Source organism: Pleurodeles waltl, chromosome 7, assembly GCF_031143425.1.
Source record: "Pleurodeles waltl isolate 20211129_DDA chromosome 7, aPleWal1.hap1.20221129, whole genome shotgun sequence".
NCBI lineage: Eukaryota > Metazoa > Chordata > Amphibia > Caudata > Salamandridae > Pleurodeles > Pleurodeles waltl.
Genome location: NC_090446.1, coordinates 301714461 through 301738880, shown reverse-complemented (window position 1 = coordinate 301738880; position 24420 = coordinate 301714461). Strand labels below are relative to the sequence as shown.

General features: G+C 43.6%; 1 protein-coding gene across 2 annotated transcripts in view; it reads right to left on the bottom strand.

The window, feature by feature from the left end:
- Positions 1-24420, bottom strand: part of RPN2 (ribophorin II) — a 214058-nt gene that overhangs the window by 106137 nt on the left and 83501 nt on the right. For both annotated transcript variants that reach the window (XM_069243724.1, XM_069243725.1), the window contains exons 5-6: positions 14582-14657; positions 10518-10652 (exon numbers count right to left, since the gene is read on the bottom strand). In XM_069243724.1, coding sequence (XP_069099825.1) covers positions 10518-10652; positions 14582-14657 — 211 coding nt within the window. The remainder of the gene's footprint in view (positions 1-10517; positions 10653-14581; positions 14658-24420) is intronic.

The following is a 24420-nucleotide window of genomic DNA, read 5'->3' as shown; positions in this document are numbered from 1 at the left end:
AGCAATGTGTACGACATAAGCTTGGATGATGTCATTAGGGATGTAATAAATTATGTAATTGAACATGTCATGAGTGATGTAATATGTGAGGTCATAAGCAGTACATGGCGGGAGCACAAGATATAGTTACCTCTGCTAATTAGAACTGGTGAATTTCTGTGTTTTTTTTTTTTAACCTCAAAACTTTGATGTTGTCAATGACATATTCACTTAATTATAGCGTTATTCTAACCTTTGGTTTTTTTTTCCAGTGAATTATTTACTCATCATGGCATTTGTCTAAAAGTTTGGAAAGGAAGCAGTGCTGCAGAGTGGCTTATGGCTGTTATCTGATTTGAACTGGAATTAATATACTTTGACTGAGGGAATATATGCAGTTAAGAACTTGCAGGCAGTGTAATGCGAAACTCCAACCTTCTGCACAAACAAAAATAGTGATGCCCTGAGGAAGTTCACAGGTGGTGAACGAAACATGTTGGCGGTTGTCTGTTATATTGAAGAGAATAAAGGATCCCATTGGAGCCACACATCTGGATGATTACTTCCTTTATGAACCTTGAAAAGTTTAACAATATGAGGCTAAATATAATGCTCCCAGAATGCTCTCTGATTAGATGCAAATGTTTGCAGAGGCTTCTAAGCAACAGTGACGATTTTTTGCTTTCAAAAGAAAATGTTCTGAAAAAAATGCAAGTAGGAAAAAAAGTTTTGCTATTATGAACTTTCAGGTGCTATTTCTTTGAAGCGTCATATTGTAAAATGTGTTGATGCATGCTAGTTTTTCCAAAACAATATTCCTAATGGAAAATCAGTGTAACCATTTTCAACAGGATTATGGGAAGCATGAAAATAAACAAGCACTAGCAAAGCCAACCGATCCGACATTTGTTGCAAATCTTTTGGTTTGTCAATGCATGTCTTGTTTTGACATGGCTTTTTGTAAAACTTTATAGTTGTGGGAGCTATCAGGCCCTCACCATTGTAACAAATACTGGCAAGAAGAAAATAATACTTTTTTGTCTCAAAAAGCACACGTTGCCACCAGTGACAAAATAAAGGCCCAGCAGCCCCCCTCCAGGGGGACCCCATAGCACAGCACCTGCCCTGAGGGAGTCTGGAGTGTTGGTGGGGGGAGGCCCTCCATGTTCTTTGCAGGGGGGGGGTAGTTTTGTTATGCCGCTGATTGCCCAGTAGTTCCTGGTACTGAACAAAACTACTTTGTGTGCCAATATGCTACTTGTGAAAGAGCAGAATGCGATCACTCAAAATAAAGCCAGCCGATGGAGAGAGAAATATCAGTTTAATAAAAGCAAGAAGTCTTTGTTAACGCCAGGCCTAATTAGGAACCCAATTCTTAAAGAAAGTCACAAAAGTGCACCTCTGGTATATGTCTTTGAATTAGTGGCTTTCATGAATTCAAAAGAACTTACAGCAAACCATTTTTTCCCCAAACGTGGAAGAACTTCTACTTCTGCCATTGTCAGGAGAAAACTTCCAACCTTTCTAATTATGGAAAAATATTAGAGAAAAGCTGGTGAAAACCATAAAAAAATGAAAGTTAGTAGGTTTGCAGACTCAAAGGCGTTCCAGCCCTGAAACTATTGCTTACTTCTTCCTACAGCCCCACTATGTAGATCTTCGGAAAGGTGGCAAAATAAGGAAATCGCTATGGTAAGGATTGAAATGGCAAGTATTCAAGCCCTACTATAGTAGTAGCACTGCCATACTAAGAGAGACTATTTTCAGAGGTCTTACATAATGAGATTACACATGACTACCAAATTTGGCAAAAAGCTAGATCTTGGTCCTGAAAGCCTGCTTTTTGTGATTTGGTAAAAATCCATTCAGTAGTTTTGAAGTTATTAAAGAGAAAAATATAGATATCTAGGGACGCGGGTACTTGTGGGGGATCTGCAGGAACCAGTGAATCCAAAGCCCTATGGGAAAAAAACCTCGCCCACTCACACACCATAATCCACTGCGCACGGCCAAAGAGTAGGAGAATATTGGCCGCAGGTCAGGCCCTGCAGCCAACCACTGCTGCGCACGGCCTAAGACCATACAAGGCAGTGGTTGTATGGACATACAATATTCATATATTACTTTACATTAAAAAAAAATCGAAATTCAAGTGAAAAAAACAAAGGTTACAAGAATGTTAGTTAGGTTCATGTTATACTTATCTGAAGAAACGATAACTTGTGCTGTTAAGTAACTTTAGGCCACAAGTTCTTGTTTCTTAACAAATGTATAAGTATAACTATAACTGCTCAATGTCCATGGTTTTGTGTGGTTAAGACATGAACATAACTATAATGTCCCTGTAACCTTTGTTTTTTTTCAGTGAATTTCTATATGTATAAATATGAATGTGTGTGTGTGCGCGCGCATGTATGCGTCTATAACTTTAGTACTCTAGTCTAAACAAAGGAGCATTAACCTCTGTAAGTAGGATAAATCGGCTCAAATGGTGAAAGGCACAGCTTAAAAGTGGGTTTTCCAGTTTGTGAACATGGATTTAAGGGCCGAGAAGGCACCATGCCATGTTCTATTTATATGATGCACATTCTGCCACACTATATGCCTCATAGCATAAAAGGGATTCAATAACTTATTGTCTCATTCTGAAAAACTCCAACCTTTCTATTAAAATGTTATATATTGCTGTTATTAAATTAAATATAATATTTAATAATATGTGTATTTGCTCTATCTATACTCGTTTTTGTAGTTCAAATCATAGAAACTGCTTCAAATAGTGATTCGCTGGGGGGTCCACATAAGTCTAAAAGTTAAGAACCGCTGTCTTAGAAGGCTCACCGAATATCTGAAAATCAAAACAAATAAATGGTTGAGAGAATGCTGGTGATAAAAAAAAAATCCAAAATTCTTAGGCAGGAGTCAGGTTTAGAGATGCCAGAGACTGCTTGTGCTTTGCTCTGAACATCTTTGGATTAAAGTCAGTGCGTGCTCAATCTGGCATCAACTGAACCCTTAGAGTTTATTCCATCTCATGTACAAGGCTCAACAAACATAGGCATAGCCAATAGGTCTCGCCTTTGGGATCTTAGTAGTATTTAGCCATGCAGCATATTAAACCTTTATCAGAAATAAACTGTGTTTGTGCATTCCTTTATGCACCTGACATTAGACTGTAATGGTCAGGACCTCCCCTGGGGGCACCACAATAAAAATAGCATTTGGAAGAAACTTGGTCATGTAACCAAAAAGTTAGACCCTTGAGGCATAACCACACGAAAAGAGAAGGGCAGAGAGCATTGCAGTGTAACCATACATTCAGCCCCTAGAGGGCTGAGTGCATTACACATTTTCAGGACTAGCAAGCCTGCTAGAATATTAAAAACAAGGCCCTTAGAATACAAACTACTCCCAGCTGTAAAGCAGAAGCTCCAGCCATGAGAGAACTTCAAAATACATTGAATGGTGGGAGAGGTTATGATTTTGGGGTTCTCCCACCAAACTAGCGTGGGGACCCAGAAGAGAAGCTGAACAGAAAGAGCACGTCGTGCTGAACATTTTGATGGACCCGTTTTCCTCGGACCACCACAGGCTGAGTTATGGGCAAAAATGTGTTGTGAAAGGAATGCCCGGAAACACATTTTGGGCGAGTTCCCCCGAGTGCAGTGAATATTCTAGCATCGGATTTCCCACTGTGCAGGGGAGAGACCAGTTGAGGGTTTCCCTTGTGTGTTTTTTCTATTTAAAAGGCGCCGGTTTGTATATTTTTCAACTGATTTCAGAGTACTTCACTCCTCGAGTTTGTCATTGCCTGACTTGGACAGTTCCATCATATAGAAATGGTCTTTCTGGGTGGGACCTTTAAAGGTCATCATTATTCCTTGCAAGCAATTATTATAACTCTGGTGGCTGACTAAAAAGGTAAGCAAATTGCGACTGGGTAGGCAACATTTGAGTTGCACATCACCCCGAGTGGAAGGGGTGCAGCAAGCCCATTAAAAGAAAAAGAAAAACTTTCTTGTGCCTGCGTCGGGAAAACAGGACCAAAAGAATCTGCATTTCATTTTACCACTTACACGCAGCAAGCTGCCTCCGAATCCCGTCCTTAAGGCACTATTCGAACTACACTTTAAAAAAAATCAAACAACATCGAGGGAAGAGCACTTTTTTCTAAAACAATACAGGAAAGGTATTTGCTATTCTAATGTCAGAAGTGGAATCATTTAGTAAAGGTAAAAATGCCCACAAAACTTGGGGAAGAATGGAGGAAGTGCAATCATGCGGTTTTTACCCGAGACAAGAACTGAGAATAGCTAATAGGAAGTACTGGAGAAGAGGAAGCAGACATTTAATAAAAACTTCTGAATTCACACAAAACTGTTCAAAATGCTCGTCAATATCTCTATAATCAATAGGCAATAAAACAAACACATGCTTCTCTTGGAGCCAAACTGGGGGTACAGTATTGCACTATGCAATGCAGGTATCGTCTAGAATGTAGAAGCTTCTCTTTTGTTTTACTTCCTGAAAGTATCAGGCATAGAAAATCCCCAGAGAAATAAACGAAACACATACTTAAAACTCCATTCTAATTCAGAGCTTAACTAAAAGCAATGCATTCCGTTCTGCACAACAAAAACATCAAAACCTGACAATAGGCACTTCATTATTCTTGACACCACGATTCTGTAAATGCAAGGCAATCTTCTCTAATTATACCAATTTAGACTAATGCCACTTGATTTTTGACATGTTAAACATGCGCAGAATTACGTTAGCCCGCGCTGCGCTGAAAAAAAAACACAACTGCCTCATTAAAATTGCTCTCCAGGTGACTCAATTTTCAGCAACAAAAGAGACACTGCAAATACGCCTTGTCGGCTTGTAATGCATAATGTGGGAGCTGCCCCTCGATTCCACCCATCTCACTTCAAATCCACAAATTCACAATTCAGATTACTTTATCCAGGGCAAGAACAAGTAAGTTAAACGCCTGGAGAGAATGCTGCAACACAGACATTTAAGGAACAGTAATAAACATCAGCATTCATTTTTATCATCCAAACGTGACGACCCGAGTAGGTGTGGTGACTTGATCATCTTTCTTCTTTACAAGGTTTCCTTTTTTGTTTCATGTGTATTTCCAGAATGGGTGAGTACGGGGAAGGGGTAACGTTACTGTTGACCTATGTTCAACAATGCTTAGAGGTTAGGAAATTGTGGAATTAAAGTACAGGGGGATATGAAGTGTTTTGAACAGTCTATGTTTTCATTTTGTCTAATCTTGCAAATGAGGACGGATCAGTCACAGCCCCAGGCAGCATTAACATGAAGCTAAGAATCCGATCTACTTTGCTGTTTTATTAGTCAACTACTGGAGTAACCCAATAAGTCTAATAGTACATTCATATATACATATTCAGTGGGAAATATTTCAATTATGGAACAAATCGAGCAATTCCAGTCTCTTCTCTATCATTTCTCTATTATCTTAATATCACAAAATACTTTTTAAATGGGACCCAAATTCATAATATCACGTGCAAGGTATCATCATCGTTTCTTTTCCATTATACAACCAACAAGTGATTCAGATTTATCCTGCTTCAGCAAGCCTTCAAACATTATCAAACATAAATCATGATCTTACATTTAACTCAACATACATGTATGTATTCAAATTACAAAAGTTCCAGTTTAGAATGCATTAGCTTTAATGAGTCATTTGATATCACATTTGCTCTTTCACTTTAGTGATGTCTAACAGTTCTAATATTTTCTCTCTATCACAATACCAAATCAAAAGACACCACTAAATATGATGTTCCTTTTGATTTACTTATTACATAGCTTTCTTCTATGTAATTTATTGTTGGAATATGTACATTACACACTTTAAAATCAAACATCACAATTGTAGTCAGAACCCTAATTTGACGACCAACTCACACCACACTTAACATATACGCCAGTTTACAGGCTTGTCTGTGTATTTTAAAACTCGGTAAAAATTACAGCATGGAAAGTTCCACAAATATACTTATTTTCGTATTAAATTTCAAGTGTCTGTAACTTAATCAGACATTGTTTCTCAACTTCAGCAAACACCTTCCTTATGAATTACTTAGTGATTCTCCAATAAACATTTGTTCCAATCTAGTCACAACACTTCCTCTCTATTTAAACAGCAGTCTGAGGAGCAGTTTAGTCTGGCTAGAATATATGGACCTTTAACCCGCGATGCCTGACAACCCTCTTTTTTGTTGACCTCTGTGAGCAAGTATCAGCTCTTCAGTGACCATGGCTCTAATGTAGTCAGGCAGGGGTTACCTTTCATCTGCTTCAGAGTGCACCAGTATACGGACATATACTGCCCTTATCAGCTCAATTTCCTTCTCTACAGAGCATGTTGAACCGGTCATTTACTGTCTCAGGCTGCTCTGGCCATTTCTTCACTCCTTGTTTTGCCCGCTGTGCTTCAGGTTTGTTCATATTTCTTTGCTATCCGCCTGTGCCACGCTCTTCTAGTTTTACAGTCCTAACACTCATTCAGTCTTCTTTTTGCTCACACATCAAACATTTGCATAATCTTTGTAATGCTTCAAGTCATCTGAATAGAAGCGTTCCCTATCGGGGCATAGGCCTTTTTTTTTTAAGGCTTATAGATTCTGCAAGGTCACAATCCAGTACATATTGTGTTCTGGGTTCTGCAAAGAATAAGTCAGTTCCCAAATTAGTGTACTATTGCAGTGTAATTTTTTTTAATCTTGAAAGCTGATTTAATGAGATTGATTAGGTATTCAGTCAGGGAAAACGGTCAATGGCAAAGATTGAAAGATTGTTTTCTAAAATTCAATTGAGGCTTGGAGAAGGTGTAAACTAGTTAACCGCGGCATCTTTCGATTGCGGTCCACTACGATCTTGACCCTCAGTATTGGCCTAATGGAAAAGAAGTCCTTTTTTCCTTTCACTTTCTCTTAGTAACAGCTCAGGGCTTTGCTTTCCTTATGGCTCTCCCTCCACCATGGCGTCTCTCATCCACAGGGCCTCCTACTCCGTCTCTGTGCTAACAACAATATCAGCTATAAATAAAGGTCCCTACACACACCCATAACACATCTAAGTCTTCCTTTTGTTTTTCAGCTAAGGGAAGACAAGATACACATTCAATGCAGTCCCTGAACCAACAAAAAGGTAATTTATCTGCCTATTACCTCAATTGCACAACATACAAATGCTTCTTTGCTGCTTGCACAGATGTTCGGTCCTTTATTTGTTGTGCAATACAGGGTACAGTATATGAAAGGTCCACACAGAAATTCACCAATGTAATCGATGCTTACATACACTAAACCACACATGGAACTTTAAGTCCATACACTTTGGGGGATTTTCGACGATACAGCTATCATCACTCCAAAACCTCAGCTGCTCTGTGAACTTTATTACTGTATTTATCAGCATCTTTAATTATTTGTCATCTGATTTAGCAACATATTTCTTTTAGGTCAAGTATTTTATCATGAGATAATGTGGCAGCGTGCTCCACAATGTAAATCCTAAAGAAAAAAATATAAACCTTCATTCTGAACATCTTTAGGGCAGGCTTAATTTCAAGTTTTAAATTACATTTAGTTCTTTCAAGGCTCCCGATCTTTCCTCAGTAGACCATTTAGTATGAGGAGACAAAACTAATAATCTGCTTTACGCATTATGTCCAATGAGACCAACGTGACAGGCTTCCACGAGGTTAGGGGCAACAGATAAAATCTTACTGTATGCAGACAATATTTTGCTATACCTCATGAATCTGGAGATGTTCATTACTTCAGCCATGTCCATTATCTGGGCCTTTGAACAATATTTGGGATGGTTGTATGTGATTTCATAAAAAATGTATTTCATGGAATACCATTACCGAGAAAGCTTTCCATCTAAACTGAGCTTCAAACCAAGGTAGTCTCACCAATATAACGCACACTTAACAATAAGCTAGACAGACACCAGAAACTCTGGGCAACATGGGAAAAGGATGTAGGCTCAATGGAAGATAGTGATTGTGAGGTCACATTAACGAAGCCTATAGAAGTGGCCATTAAACCCAGGCTGAGGCTAGTACAACTTAAGATCCTCCACAGAATACACTACAATAAAAGTCTGCTATTTCAAATGGGTCAGGCCCAAAGCCTCATACGTCTTAAAAGCAAGGTATCTGAAGGCACTTTTCTGCACTCACTCGCTGGGAGGCTCCCCTCTTTGCTAAGTACTGGACCATAAATGTGAAAGAGCTAGAAACAGTTGTAAGAACTACTATCCCAAATAACACCACAGTACATCCTAGTGGGAATCACCTGTGAAGTGGACTTATTTAGAGCCACCTGTTCTGCAGTCTCAGCTTAATTTCTGCAAAACGGGACATAGCCAAGATGTGGGTATCGCCATAGAATCGAACTAAAAAGCAGTGTACCTCGAGCATGGATGCAGAAAGAGTGGTGAGCACCAACTGGCCATGTCTGAGGTTGTTTGAGAGAATTTGGGGGAGGTGGAGGAAGCACTAAGGATTGAGCTTCGAACGTCAGGGGACAGGAGATCCCAACTCAGGGGTATCACAGAATCTGTGAAAGGATGCAACTGTGAGGTCGGAACCTTCCCACAGATTAACAAGGGGCGGCAGAGCAACGTGATGGGACCGGTTGGGCTACTTTTGGGCGGGAGTATGCACCTATTGATGTTGACTGAAACCAATGCAGACTGGCTATGTTATGGCAGAAATAACTTGTTTTATGTTTTCAGAAATAAAAAAAAAAAAAAAAAAAAAAGCATTTTAATTTAACTCTGAACACACTCTATTAAAACGGTGTAGAAAATCTCACCATGCCATATTCTTTAAAAAAAAAAAAAAAAAAACTGTTATTCCCTATCATTTCCTAAAAGTGCGATAGCCAGGAAAAGAGAATGTAGAAGGCAATGGAAGCACTGTTTAATATATTGCTTCTACACAAAGGACACTTTATTAACAGTGAAGACATGATGATTATGTGACAAGAAATTGCTGGAAACACAAAGTCTACTTACAAAAAACGTAACTAGGTCAAAATGTGCGGTATATGGATCACTATGTTCAGTTTTGATAGAAAATCTCCACAGATTCTAACTTCTGCCATGTTGTAAAAAATGGTTAAAAGAATTAACTCAAATACTCTTAATTGTCCATCTTAAAAAAAAAAAAAAAACCACCTTCAACTGGACATGTTAACAAAAAAAAGTTATTTCTAATGAAGAGGGTGGACCAAGATACTAAGCACAAGGGTAGATATTTAATATTCATATAAATTAGAGTTTCAGAATATCAGTGAGTTTTCCGTGATGGGGGACCAGTCTTCAATTTACCATACTTTTACAAATTAAATTTACCAATAATCTGCCAATGAAACAAGAGTGCTGTTGCAGCCTGGTTATGTGCCCCTTGTTGCATTTCATGTACTTGTGCATTTGTATGTACACTTTTGATTCATTAATGTGTTTTATTCAATGTTACTTTCATATGTTAATTACATACTATTTTTCTTGAATATTGTTTGATAGTGCACTAATTGTCTATATGTTATTTAAGGAGGTGTGAATAAACGTGCAACTGAATTTGTGTGCAAATTCTTGCGTTTTACATTACTAGTCACAAGCTTCTCATAACGATTAGAGCAGAGTAGTTAAATCGGATGCAAAGGCATCTCAATGGAGAGAAATCTCCATATTTTCTTGGGAGCCTTAAGCAAGATGCTTGGTACAGTCTGTCGAAGCCTTTTCTAAGTGTGCTCTTCACAGCTCAGAGCACTTTAAACAGAGCCAGGCGATTACTTTCTCAAACCCATGTAGCATATCAAAAACAAATTTAATATGCACCAATGGTGAGCGTGTCGGAGGCTGACTGAGAATCCCATAAGGTCACTTTGGTGCTTAGAAAGATTTAGCTACATGATAGAAGAGGAGTTTTTTTTTTTTTTTTTTTTTTTTTTTTACAATAGGCTGGCTTATTCACTCATTGCTTTGATTAACTAACACTATCTAAACACCATCTGATACGTTGTCATTCTTTTTAATCTATAGTTTTAATTTTCTATTTAACATATAGTCATATCATTTTGCACGAGATGAGGGTATTAATCGTTATTAAAGCCTTCTAAATGTATTTGTCATGAATTTCTGCTGTTTTTTCACCGATGAGGAAAAGTAGCTCTGGAACACCCAGATAACTAATAAATACTCCTACAGCCTAGCAGGGCTGATCGGATGCCTAGATGCACCATTACTAAGTAGGTCAAGAGGGTACGTAGGTTTCAGTCTGTCTGACTTAATCAGACTGAGTCTGTGCTTGCCAGAGGGTTCTGGGTATCTTAATGGAAGCAGCCATATTTGCTTGGGAACCTGCAGAAACATATCACTATCAAACCATGCAACAGTAACACCTACTATAAGGGTGCACAGGATGACAGTTTTGAATGTATATAAAAGACAACCTCACAAGTTAATTAAACTCTTACCTCCTTTAATGGTGGTTCCATTCCCACATGGTCAGATAGTGTGTAGGTTGCAGCCACAAACAGTGCCGTGGCTTCCAGTCCTTCTTCAAACTGTAGATAAACTCCCCCGAGGTCATCCAGGCGTGCCACCAGGTCCTAAATAGAACAGAAAGAAAATAATACTTCAGGAATATATCCAAAGAGGAACATGCATTTAACATGTTTGGCAGCAGAACGAATATCAGCGATCACAACAGACTTAAAAGCCTATCTTACGAACACAGAAGAGTAGTGCACGCATGTGCAAGGAAGACTCTGGACTACAGTGCTGAAAGTCCTCAGATATATCTAGGCACAGAAAAACCGCTGCCACCCATACATTCTTTCTGAATCACTATCTGTAGGGTGTTAATTTTGTGTGAGTTCTAGAAGATTTTTTTCAACAAAACGGTAACGGTTAGTATAGTCTTGCTGTAAATCACAAGACAAAACTGTAGCTCTACCTGCAAAATTACGTGAAAAGAAGGTATTAAAATATTTCCTTATAATTTGATCTCTCTAGTCAAAACATAACAGAAAGGACGTGTAATTGAGTCATCATTGGACCACTTTGCACATTACAGAGCAATAATTTGTGCTTTTATTGGATAGTGGCTGCAACTAAGAAAACCTTTCTGCAAAGTGATCCTTTGCTGCTTGGGTTGTTCGAAGTCCTGCCACTCAGTTCAACAGAAATATCAAAGCACACTATCAAGAATGTAAAACAAATGCAATAATGTAAAGAAATGGCTCCCGGTTGCAGTTCCCCCCGACTTTTTGCCTGATACTGATGCTGACTCGACTGAGAAGTGTGCTGGGACCCTGCTAACCAGGCCCCAGCACCAGTGTTCTTTCACCTAAAATGTACCATTGTCTCCACAATTGGCACAACCCTGGCACCCAGGTAAGTCCCTTGTAACTGGTACCCCTAGTACCAAGGGCCCTGATGCCAGGGAAGGTCTCGAAGGGCTGCAGCATGTCTTATGCCACCCTAGGGACCCCTCACTCAGCACAGACACTTCTTGCCAGCTTGTGTGTGCTGGTGGGAAGAAAATGACTAAGTCGACATGGCACTCCCCTCAGGGTGCCATGCCAACCTCACACTGCCTATGGCATAGGTAAGTCACCCCTCTAGCAGGCCTTACAGCCCTAAGGCAGGAGGACTATGCCCCTACAGTGTCTAAGCAAAACCTTAGACATTGTAAGTGCAGGGTAGCCATAAGAGTATATGGTCTGGGGGTCTGTCAAAAACGAACTCCACAGCTCCATAATGGCTACACTGAATACTGGGAAGTTTGGTATCAAACTTCTCAGAATAATAAACCCACACTGATGACAGTGTTGGATTTATTAAAAAAATGCACACAGAGGGCATCTTAGAGATACCCCCTGTATTTCACCCAATTGTTCAGTGCAGGACTGACTGGTCTGTGCCAGCCTGCTGCTGAGAGACGAGTTTCTGACCCCATGTGGTGAGAGCCTTTGTGCTCTCGGAGGACAGAAACAAAGCCTGCTCTGGGTGGAGGTGCTTCACACTTCCCCCTGCATGAACTGTAACACCTAGCAGTGAGCCTCAAAGGCTCAGGCTCCGTGTTACAATGCCCCAGGGCACTCCAGCTAGTGGAGATGCCCGCCCCCTGGACACAGCCCCCACTTTTGGTGGCAAGTCCAGGAGAGATAATGAGAAAAACAAGGAGAAGTCACTGGCCAGTCAGGACAGCCCCTAAGGTGTCCTGAGCGGGGGTGACCCCTGCCTTTAGAAATCCTCCATCTTGATTTTGGAGGATTCCCCCAATAGGAATAGGGATGTGCCCCCCTCCCCTTGGGAGGAGGCACAAAGAGGGTGTAGCCACCCTCAGGGCTTGTAGCCATTGGCTACTGCCCTCCCAGACCTAAACACACCCCTAAATTCAGTATTTAGGGGCTCCCCAGAACCTAGGAAACTAGATTCAAGCAACCTAAGAAGAAGAGGACTGCTAAGCTGAAAAACCCTGCAGAGAAGACGGAGACACCAACAGCTTTGGCCCCAGCCCTTCCGGCCTGTCTCCCCACTTCTAAAGACACTGCTCCAGCGACGCTTCCCCCAGGGACCAGAGACCTCTGAATCCTCAGAGGACTGCCCTGCTCTAGAAGGACCAAGAACTCCCGAGGACAGCGGCTCTGTTCACCCAAGACTGCACCTTTGTTTCAAAGGAGCAACTTTAAAACAACTTGCGTTTCCCGCCGGAAGCGCAAGACTTGCTACTCTGCATCCGACGCCCCCGGCTCAACTTGTGGAGAAACAACACTTCAGGGAGGACTCCCCGGCGACTGCGAGACCGTGAGTAGCCAGAGTTGCCCCCCTGAGCCCCCACAGCGACGCCTGCAGAGGGAATCCCGAGGCTCCCCCTGACCGCGACTGCCTGTTCCTCAGATCCCGACGCCTGGTAAAGACTCTGCACCTGCAGCCCCCAGGACCTGAAGGATCCGAACTCCAGTGCAGGAGTGACCCCCAGGAGGCCCTCTCCCTTGCCCAGGTAGTGGCTACCCCGAGGAGCCCCCCACTTGCCTGCATCGCTGAAGAGACCCCTTGGTCTCCCATTGAAACCTATTGAAAACCCGATGCGTGTTTGCACACTGCACCCGGCTGCCCCCGTGCTGCGGAGGGTGTACTTTCTGTGCTGACTTGTGTCACCCCCGGTGCCCTACAAAACCGCCCTGGTCTGCCCTCCAAAGACGCGGGTACTTACCTGCTGGCAGACTGGAACCGGGGCACCCCCTTCTCCACTGAAGCCTATGCGTTTTGGGCACCACTTTGACCTCTGCACCTGACCGGCCCTGAGCTGCTGGTGTGGTAACTTTGGGGTTGCTCTGAACCCCCAACGGTGGGCTACCCTGGACCCAAACTTGAACCCCGTAGGTGGTTTACTTACCTGCAAAAACTAACAAACTCTTACTCCCCTAGGAACTGTTGAAAATTGCACTATGTCTAGTTATAAAATAGCTATATGTGATTTATGTGAAAACTGTATATGCTATTTTGCTAATTCAAAGTTCCTAAAGTACCTACCTGCAATACCTTTCATTTGAAGTATTACATGTAAATCTTGAACCCGTGGTTCTTAAAATAAACTAAGAAAATATATTTTTCTATACAAAAACCTATTGGCCTGGAATTGTCTTTGAGTGTGTGTTCCTCATTTATTGCTTGTGTATGTACAACAAATGCTTAACACTACTCCTATGATAAGCCTACTGCTCGACCACACTACCACAAAATAGAGCATTAGAATTATCTCTTTTTGCCACTATCTTACCTCTAAGGGGAACCTTACTTTGAAGTAGTGCATACAGAGCCAACTTCCTACAAATAATTTTGCACAAAACTAAAACGGGCATTTTCAAAAATCATTGCTTCATATCTAATACAGAAGACAAGCAAACAATGTTCAACTTTGAAGGGAGAATACTAACGTTACCCTTCAGGAGAACTACATTACAAGAAAAGGCTCATCAAATCTGACCCATGTTAATCTCTACGAGTTGAAACTTTGCACCTTTCTTCTCCTTATTATTTAATGGACATCCACTGCTCTAGAAAAGTGCTATCCTTGGCAAAATTCTCATTTATAAAAATGTAGTTCGATGTATGGACCGGGAAATTTAAATCCTCACAGATGAGATCAAGAGCGGAAATGTGTTCTACTCGAACATAGTTGTTACCTTTCTATTTATTTAAAAAAAACATTCATGTCAGTTTACATTTAAATACATCAATTTTGTAATTGATACCCGCAAAGGGCAGGTCTGAATAAAACCATTAAAAAAATCTATCAACCTTCCCACATCATAAACAAAGTATAAAATGGAGTCTCATTCTGAGAAGAAAAATCAGTATACTTGTGGCAGCACTGATCATCTAGTCATCAGATACAATGCGTAGCTGGTAAAATCCTTTCCACATCACCCCTCAACTGAAGTAGTCTTAGTTCGTTCTTAAACAGTCTCTTGCTCTGCAATGTTTTCTACAGCTAGGAAGACAAATTGACTTAAGAAAACCTTCCTACCTCAATCTCTTCCACAATGCCGCTCAGGTCTGCCTGCTGAGATAAGAACGATGCCGTCATCAAAGCCTGGATGGTTCTAAATGAGAAGGACACTTTTTAAAATAAATGTACAGAGCTATTTGGGACGCAGAAAAAAACATAAGCAGTGGCAAAGCCAATAGGTCCTGCGTTAGCCACCAGTCTTGGGCAATACTTAGTCAACAGTTGAGGAAGCTTCCAAGCCCTCAATCAATCTAAACAAAAAAATGCATTGGTTAACAGTAAACATATTTTTGGACTTGAAAACCAAACTTTGCCATAGCAGTCCCTGGAACTTAATGTACCTACTTTTTGTGTGGATATGAGAGGACAGAAAGCTGTCAATTACAGTAAAGTCAGCCAATGACTGAAGTAGGCTGATCCACTGCACCATGCTGTCTGATGCAACAGGCAGAAGGAAAATACAATATGAAGGGCACAGAAAAAGACCAGTGAGTAATGAGGGCTGCTACTGTTCTAAGGTTGTGGTGGCTCCTGTCCACCAGGGATGGGAGGAAAAAGGGCGGACAAGGAGACGGGAAGACCTGGGATTAAACTGCTATTGTGGAACAAAAGTTAAGAGCCCAACAGTGTCAGGGAGCACTCAGTTGTGGAAGGAAGATATTAAATAGTGTTACTGGTCTATTGTCAGCAACATCAATGATGTTCTCTACCTCCCTTCAATAATAAAGAAACCCCCTCTTTAGAGAAATAAACCCGCCTACAGACACAGATGCACTCTTGAGCCATTATGCTCATAAGCTTCATGTTCTATCTGCCAATACCAGGCAAACAACTCCACCATTATCTGTTACGTTATGGGGACCAAGACACCAGCTATACAGAAAAATATTTCACATTTAGATATAAGGAAGCAGTGCAAATAACAGCAGGCAACCATCACAAAGTGTATGATAGGAAGCAATGAAAGGCTCACTCATCTGGAGTGACCGAGGGGGCAAATTCACTACTTGAATATAATGCAACAAGAGTAGAAAAATAAAGCTGTCACAATTATACTATGCAGTTAATAAGAAGAACTCCCACGTGGCTCTGAAGATCATTAGCCACCTAACAAATGAAGGTGGATGTATATGCAGGATTCTTGCAATGCTATAAACACTTAAGATCTTAAGAGTGCAGTGTAGAGTGGCATAGATTGATATGGTGGAGAGTAGGGTGGTGTACAGTGGCGTGGAGTAGAGTGGCATACAGTATGGTGGCATCGTGAGGATTGGGATAGAGTGGCACTGTATGAAAAGGCGTAGCATACAGTGTAGTAGCATAGTGTGTCAGAGTAGAGTGGACTGGCAGAGTGCAGTGGCATAAAGTGCAGTGGCACAGTAGAGTGCACTGGCATACGGACAGTGGCATAGAGTGGTGCAGAGTAGAGTGGAATACAGTGCACTGGAACAGAGTGTAGTAGAGTGGGCAGCTGAGTGGTGTAGAGTACAGTGGCATAGAATAGAGTGGTCTATAGGGCAGTGGTGTAGCGTGCAGTGGCGCAGAGTGCAGTAGAGTACAGTGGTGTAAAGTGCAAAGAGGAATGCAGTGGCGTAGAGTGGTGCCTAGTAGACCAGAGTGGTACAGAGCAGAGTTCAGTGGCATAGAGTGCAGTGGGGCAGAATAGAGTGGGGGCAGAGTAGATTAGAGTAACAGAGTGCAGTGGCATAGAGAAGAGTGGTACACAGTAGAATGGCATAGTGTGCAGTGAGTAGAGTGGTGTACAGTGCAGTGGTATGGAGTGCTGATGTGAAGTCCAGTGGCGCAAAGAAGAGTGGTGCACAGGTGAGTATAGTGGCGTAGAGTGGTGCAGAGTAGAGTTCATTGGCGTATAATTATTTGGTGTAGAGTAGATTGGAGTAGCATAGAGTGCAGTGGTGCAGAGCAGAGTGACACTGTGTGGAGTGAAACAGGCAGAGTGTGGCATGGCAAAGAATAGAGTGGCATAGTGTGGAGTGGTCTACAGCAGAGCGGTGTAGAATAGAGTGGACTGGCATGAAGCAGCATGGCATAAAGTGCAGTGGTGAAGAGTAGAATGGTGCAGAACAGATGAGTGGCATAGAGAACAGTGGTGCACAGCTGAGTTCGTTGACAGAGTACAGTGGCATAAAGTGGTGCAGTAGCATAGAGAAAGTGGCAAATAGTTGAGTGCAGTGGTGAAGAGTGGTGCAGAGTGCAGTAGTGCAAAGTAGAGTGGTGTAGAGTGCAGTGGTGCTGAATAGAGCAGAGTAGAGTGGGGAGGAGTACAGTGGCAATGTGTGGAGTGGGACAATGTGGCGTAGAGTGGCACTGAGTGATGTGGCATAGAATAGAGTGCATAGAGTGTTGTGGTGGGGTGTTAGACTGGAGTGGCATAGATTAGATTGGACTGGCGTTGAGTGCAGTGGGATAGAGTGCAGTGGGATAGAGTGCAGTGGGATAGAGTGCAGTGGGATAGAGTGCAGTGGCACAGAGGGGAGCAGAGTGCTGTGGACTGCAGAGGTGTAGAGTAGGGTACAGTGACATGGGGTAGAGTGACGTGGAGTACTGTGGCACTGTGAAGAGGTGGGAAGATTGGCATAGAGTGACATTGTGGAGTGGAGAAGCATGGCATATAGTACAGTGGCATGGAGTGTCATGGAGTAGAGTGTAGTGGCACAGTGTTGTGGCACGGTGTAGAGTGGGGCAGAGTAGATTAGAGTGACGTAGAGTACTGTGGCGCAGAGAACAGTGATACAGCAGAGTGACAATGTGCAATGGCACACAGTGGTGCATAGTGCAGTGGCCTAGAGCGCTGTGCCATATAGTGCAGTACCGTAGACTGCTGTGGAATGCAGTGGAGTAGAGTGGGCCAGAGTAGAGTACAGTGGCACAGAGTGCAGTGGCGTAACGTGGTGCACAGCGGAGTATGGGGAAGATATTTTGGATTAGTGTGGGGCAGGATGTTTTGGATTGTAGCGGGGAAGTTTGTTCTGGATTGGACTGGGGTGAGTTGGGAGAATTGGAGTGGGGTGGTTTGGAATGAGTGGTTTGGTTTGGAGAGGGGTGGATTGGATTGAGTGATGTGGACTGGATTGAGTGGGGATGATTGGCGTGGGGCAGTTAGGATTGATTGGGGTGTAATGCACGATTATGTCTTAAAGCAGAATTTTGAAAATTATCATAAGAAAGAAAGTTGCTTTGCAATATTTAGAACAAGATAATCGTCATCTTTTGAGAACAGCACCCACAAGCAAAAACATAATAAAACATGAGTGCAAAGTGAGAAAACAAGCTTTGGCTAAATAAAAAGAAGAGTTAACTATAGAAAATATAACTTTGCAAATTTGTTTGTCCTGCTGGGCACATTTTTGCCAGTCACACGCCTTCTACTTGCAGGGACCTCAAAGTTAAAAAGAAGTACCTCAATCACATCGGGAGCAGCGGAGGGGCACTGATTAAGTTGAATGAATCAGTGCTTGGCTCTTGCTCCATTTAGAGGAATGGAAATGACATTTAGCCTGCAGTGACAAACTGCCATGTTTTAGAGAAGAGTGCCAGGCAAGCCAACAAGTAGTAAACAGCGAGCAGACTCCAAGCCCTTTTTAGTTAACCACAGAGTCTCGCAAGAGAGACCGATGCACTAGAGATACTCTTACAGGCAGGCCCCTAAAAAACAGAACAGGCCTGCAAAGTTCTGTTGAGATTCAAATGGTGATAACGTTATTATCACACAAATTTTTTAGGAATTCCTATCTCTTGGAAACCTAACTATAACTAGAGTGGCTACTGCCACTCTAATATCTATACATACATAAATACACAACAAAACTACTGAAATTCATAAGTTATGGCTACCTAACCACACAATACATGCCATAACTTGTGCAACCCACCGTGTTGTATGCTTTTTTTTCTACTCCATTTGTTTCAGGACTGTTTGCAAATTTGTGTTGAGCACTGAAGTCAGCATAAGTTACAGTGTGTGTTGGGAGCAGTGGCATCTACAACTGGAGAATTGCAATAAATTGCAGTGTCTGAGACAGAAGTACAACTCTGATTTGAACTTTTTTCCCAGTGAATTTCACTGTTTTCATTTATGAATTGGTAAATTCTAATTAATGTCCAGAGGGGTTTGCTGTAAAGTCTTGGCCTGTCACTATGCTCTGCATCCAACTTGCTGTTAACAACCAATCCACACAGCTCACTGCATTCGGCTGTGTGCAGGACTTCCTCGCAAACCACTTTTGTAATTGAATCTTCATGGAGCATTGCCTTTGGCCGCGTGCATTGGGGAGTGCTTGGACTCTAGATAGGCGCATCACCCAACTCTCTGCCATCAACACACACGTGCTGAGCACAGCCTTTGGGTATGCCCAATAGGGGCTTGTTACAAGGCCTGTCTTGCAGCCAGGGCCTTTTCCATGCCCTCTGACATCATCTAACCACCACTGGGCTTCAGCCTTGTGCACTGAGGGTTGGGCATAGGGCCTCAGGCAGCCAGTCTTCCCATTCCTCTGCCCTCAGCTAACCCCTTCTGCGCACAGCCTGGACACATGGTGTAAGGAAATGCCTCCTTGGCATGGTTGCCCCCTGACTTTTTGCCTTTGCTGATGCTATGTTTACAATTGAAAGTGTGCTGAGGCCTGCTAACCAGGCCCCAGCACCAGTGTTCTTTCCCTAAACCTGTACTTTTGTATCCACAATTGGCAGACCCTGGCATCCAGATAAGTCCCTTGTAACTGGTACTTCTAGTACCAAGGGCCCTGATGCCAAGGAAGGTCTCTAAGGGCTGCAGCATGTCTTATGCCACCCTGGAGACCTCTCACTCAGCACAGACACACTGCTTGCCAGCTTGTGTGTGCTAGTGAGGACAAAACGAGTAAGTCGACATGGCACTCCCCTCAGGGTGCCATGCCAGCCTCTCACTGCCTATGCAGTATAGGTAAGACACCCCTCTAGCAGGCCTTACAGCCCTAAGGCAGGGTGCACTATACCATAGGTGAGGGTACCAGTGCATGAGCATGGTACCCCTACAGTGTCTAAACAAAACCTTAGACATTGTAAGTGCAGGGTAGCCATAAGAGTATATGGTCTGGGAGTCTGTTTTGCACGAACTCCACAGCACCATAATGGCTACACTGAAAACTGGGAAGTTTGGTATCAAACTTCTCAGCACAATAAATGCACACTGATGCCAGTGTACATTTTATTGCAAAATACACCCCAGAGGGCACCTTAGAGGTGCCCCCTGAAACTTAACCGACTGTCTGTGTAGGCTGACTAGTTCCAGCAGCCTGCCACTGTAAGGAAATGCCTCCTTGGCATGGTTGCCCCCTGACTTTTTGCCTTTGCTGATGCTATGTTTACAATTGAAAGTGTGCTGAGACCTGCTAACCAGGCCCCAGCACCAGTGTTCTTTCCCTAACCTGTACTTTTGTATCCACAATTGGCAGACCCTGGCATCCAGATAAGTCCCTTGTAACTGGTACTTCTAGTACCAAGGGCCCTGATGCCAAGGAAGGTCTCTAAGGGCTGCAGCATGTCTTATGCCACCCTGGAGACCTCTCACTCAGCACAGACACACTGCTTGCCAGCTTGTGTGTGCTAGTGAGGACAAAACGAGTAAGTCGACATGGCACTCCCCTCAGGGTGCCATGCCAGCCTCTCACTGCCTATGCAGTATAGGTAAGACACCCCTCTAGCAGGCCTTACAGCCCTAAGGCAGGGTGCACTATAACATAGGTGAGGGTACCAGTGCATGAGCATGGTACCCCTACAGTGTCTAAACAAAACCTTAGACATTGTAAGTACAGGGTAGCCATAAGAGTATATGGTCTGGGAGTCTGTCAAACACGAACTCCACAGCACCATAATGGCTACACTGAAAACTGGGAAGTTTGGTATCAAACTTCTCAGCACAATAAATGCACACTGATGCCAGTGTACATTTTATTGCAAAATACACCCCAGAGGGCACCTTAGAGGTGCCCCCTGAAACTTAACCGACTATCTGTGTAGGCTGACTAGTTCCAGCAGCCTGCCACACTAGAGACATGTTGCTGGCCCCATGGGGAGAGTGCCTTTGTCACTCTGAGGCCAGTAACAAAGCCTGCACTGGGTGGAGATGCTAACACCTCCCCCAGGCAGGAGCTGTAACACCTGGCGGTGAGCCTCAAAGGCTCACCCCTTTGTCACAGCACCGCAGGACACTCCAGCTAGTGGAGTTGCCCGCCCCCTCTGGCCCCGGCCCCCACTTTTGGCGGCAAGGCCGGAGAAAATAATGAGAATAACAAGGAGGAGTCACTGACCAGTCAGGACAGCCCCTAAGGTGTCCTGAGCTGAGGTGACTCTAACTTTTAGAAATCCTCCATCTTGCAGATGGAGGATTCCCCCAATAGGGTTAGGATTGTGACCCCCTCCCCTTGGGAGGAGGCACAAAGAGGGTGTACCCACCCTCAGGGCTAGTAGCCATTGGCTACTAACCCCCCAGACCTAAACACGCCCTTAAATTTAGTATTTAAGGGCTACCCTGAACCCTAGAAAATTAGATTCCTGCGACAACAAGAAGGACTGCCCAGCTGAAAACCCCTGCAGAGGAAGACCAGAAGACAACAACTGCCTTGGCTCCAGAAACTCACCGGCCTGTCTCCTGCCTTCCAAAGAACTCTGCTCCAGCGACGCCTTCCAAAGGGACCAGCGACCTCTGAATCCTCTGAGGACTGCCCTGCTTCGACGACGACCAGAAACTCCAGAGGACAGCGGACCTGCTCCAAAAAGACTGCAACTTTGTTTCAAGGAGCAGCTTTAAAGACCCCTGCAACTCCCCGCAAGAAGCGTGAGACTTGCAACACTGCACCCGGCGACCCCGACTCGGCTGGTGGAGAACCAACACCTCAGGGAGGACCCCCGGACTACTCTCCGACTGAGTACCAAAACCTGTCCCCCCTGAGCCCCCACAGCGCCGCCTGCAGAGGGAATCCCGAGGCTTCCCCTGACCGCGACTCTCTGAAACCTAAGTCCCGACGCCTGGAAAAGACCCTGCACCCGCAGCCCCCAGGACCTGAAGGACCGGACTTTCACTGGAGAAGTGACCCCCAGGGGTCCCTCTCCCTTGCCCAAGTGGAGGTTTCCCCGAGGAAGCCCCCCCTTGCCTGCCTGCAGCGCTGAAGAGATCCGTTGATCTCTCATAGACTAACATTGCGAACCCGACGCTTGTTCTAACACTGCACCCGGCCGCCCCCGCGCCGCTGAGGGTGAAATTTCTGTGTGGGCTTGTGTCCCCCCCGGTGCCCTACAAAACCCCCCTGGTCTGTCCTCCGAAGACGCGGGTACTTACCTGCAAGCAGACCGGAACCGGGGCACCCCCTTCTCTCCATTCTAGCCTATGCGTTTTGGGCACCACTTTGAACTCTGCACCTGACCGGCCCTGAGCTGCTGGTGTGGTGACTTTGGGGTTGCTCTGAACCCCCAACGGTGGGCTACCTTGGACCAAGAACTGAACCCTGTAAGTGTCTTACTTACCTGGTAAAACTAACAAAAACTTACCTCCCCCAGGAACTGTGAAAATTGCACTGTGTCCACTTTTAAAGTAGCTATTTGTCAATAACTTGAAAAGTATACATGCAATTGAAATGATTCAAAGTTCCTAATGTACTTACCTGCAATAACTTTCAAACAAGATATTACATGTTAAATTTGAACCTGTGGTTCTTAAAATAAACTAAGAAAAGATATTTTTCTATAACAAAACCTATTGGCTGGATTTGTCTCTGAGTGTGTGTACCTCATTTATTGTCTATGTGTATGTACAACAAATGCTTAACACTACTCCTTGGATAAGCCTACTGCTCGACCACACTACCACAAAATAGAGCATTAGTATTATCTCATTTTACCTCTAAGGGGAACCCTTGGACTCTGTGCATGCTATTCCTTACTTTGAAATAGCACATACAGAGCCAACTTCCTACATTGGTGGATCAGCGGTGGGGTACAAGACTTTGCATTTGCTGGACTACTCAGCCAATACCTGATCACACGACAAATTCCAAAATTGTCATTAGAAATTGATTTTTGCAATTTGAAAAGTTTTCTAAATTCTTAAAAGACCTGCTAGGGCCTTGTGTTAGATCCTGTTTAGCATTTCTTTTAGAGTTTAAAAGTTTGTAAAAGTTTGAATTAGAACCTAGAACTAGTTGTAGATTCTTAAAAAGTATTCCAACTTTTAGAAGCAAAATGTCTAGCACAGATGTGACTGTGGTGGAACTCGACACCACACCTTACCTCCATCTACAGATGAGAGAGCTAAGGTCACTCTGTAAACTAAAGAAAATAACCATAGGCCCCAAACCTACCAAAATACAGCTCCAGGAGCTTTTGGCAGAGTTTGAAAAGGCCAACCCCTCTGAGGGTGGCAACTCTGAGGAAGAGCATAGTGAATTGGAGGAAGATTCCCCCCTACCAGTCCTATCTAGGGAGGACAGGGCCTCTCAAGCCCTGACTCCAAAAATACTAGTCAGAGATGCTGGCTCCCTCACAGGAGGGACCAGCACCTCTGAAATCACTGAGGATAACTCCAGTGAAGAGGACATCCAGTTAGCCAGGATGGCCAAAAGATTGGCTTTGGAAAGACAGTTCCTAGCCATAGAGAGGGAAAGAAAAGAGATGGGCCTAGGTCCCATCGATGGTGGCAGCAACTTAAATAGGGTCAGAGATTCTCCTGACATCCTAAAAATCCCCAAAGGGATTGTAACTAAATATGAAGATGGTGATGACATCACCAAATGGTTCACAGCTTTTGAGAGGGCTTGTGTAACCAGAAAAGTGAACAAATCTCACTGGGGTGCTCTCCTTTGGGAAATGTTCACAGGAAAGTGTAGGGATAGACTCCTCACACTCTCTGGAAAAGATGCAGAATCTTATGACCTCATGAAGGGTACCCTGATTGAGGGCTTTGGATTCTCCACTGAGGAGTATAGGATTAGATTCAGGGGGGCTCAAAAATCCTCGAGCCAGACCTGGGTTGACTTTGTAGACTACTCAGTGAAAACACTAGATGGTTGGATTCAAGGCAGTGGTGTAGGTAATTATGATGGGCTGTACAATTTATTTGTGAAGGAACACCTGTTAAGTAATTGTTTCAATGATAAACTGCATCAGCATCTGGTAGACCTAGGACCAATTTCTCCCCAAGAATTGGGAAAGAAGGCGGACCATTGGGTCAAGACTAGGGTGTCCAAAACTTCCACAGGGGGTGACCAAAAGAAGGGGTCACAAAACCTCACCAGGGGAAAGGTGGTGAGACAGCCAAAAATAAAAATAGTCAAGAGTCTTCTACAGGCCCCCAAAAACCTGCACAGGAGGGTGGGCCCAGAGCCTCTTCACAAAACAATCCTGGGTACAAGGGTAAAAACTTTTGTAAGGAAATGCCTCCTTGGCATGGTTGCCCCCTGACTTTTTGCCTTTGCTGATGCTATGTTTACAATTGAAAGTGTGCTGAGGCCTGCTAACCAGGCCCCAGCACCAGTGTTCTTTCCCTAACCTGTACTTTTGTATCCACAATTGGCAGACCCTGGCATCCAGATAAGTCCCTTGTAACTGGTACTTCTAGTACCAAGGGCCCTGATGCCAAGGAAGGTCTCTAAGGGCTGCAGCATGTCTTATGCCACCCTGGAGACCTCTCACTCAGCACAGACACACTGCTTGCCAGCTTGTGTGTGCTAGTGAGGACAAAACGAGTAAGTAGACATGGCACTCCCCTCAGGGTGCCATGCCAGCCTCTCACTGCCTATGCAGTATGGGTAAGACACCCCTCTAGCAGGCCTTACAGCCCTAAGGCAGGGTGCACTATACCATAG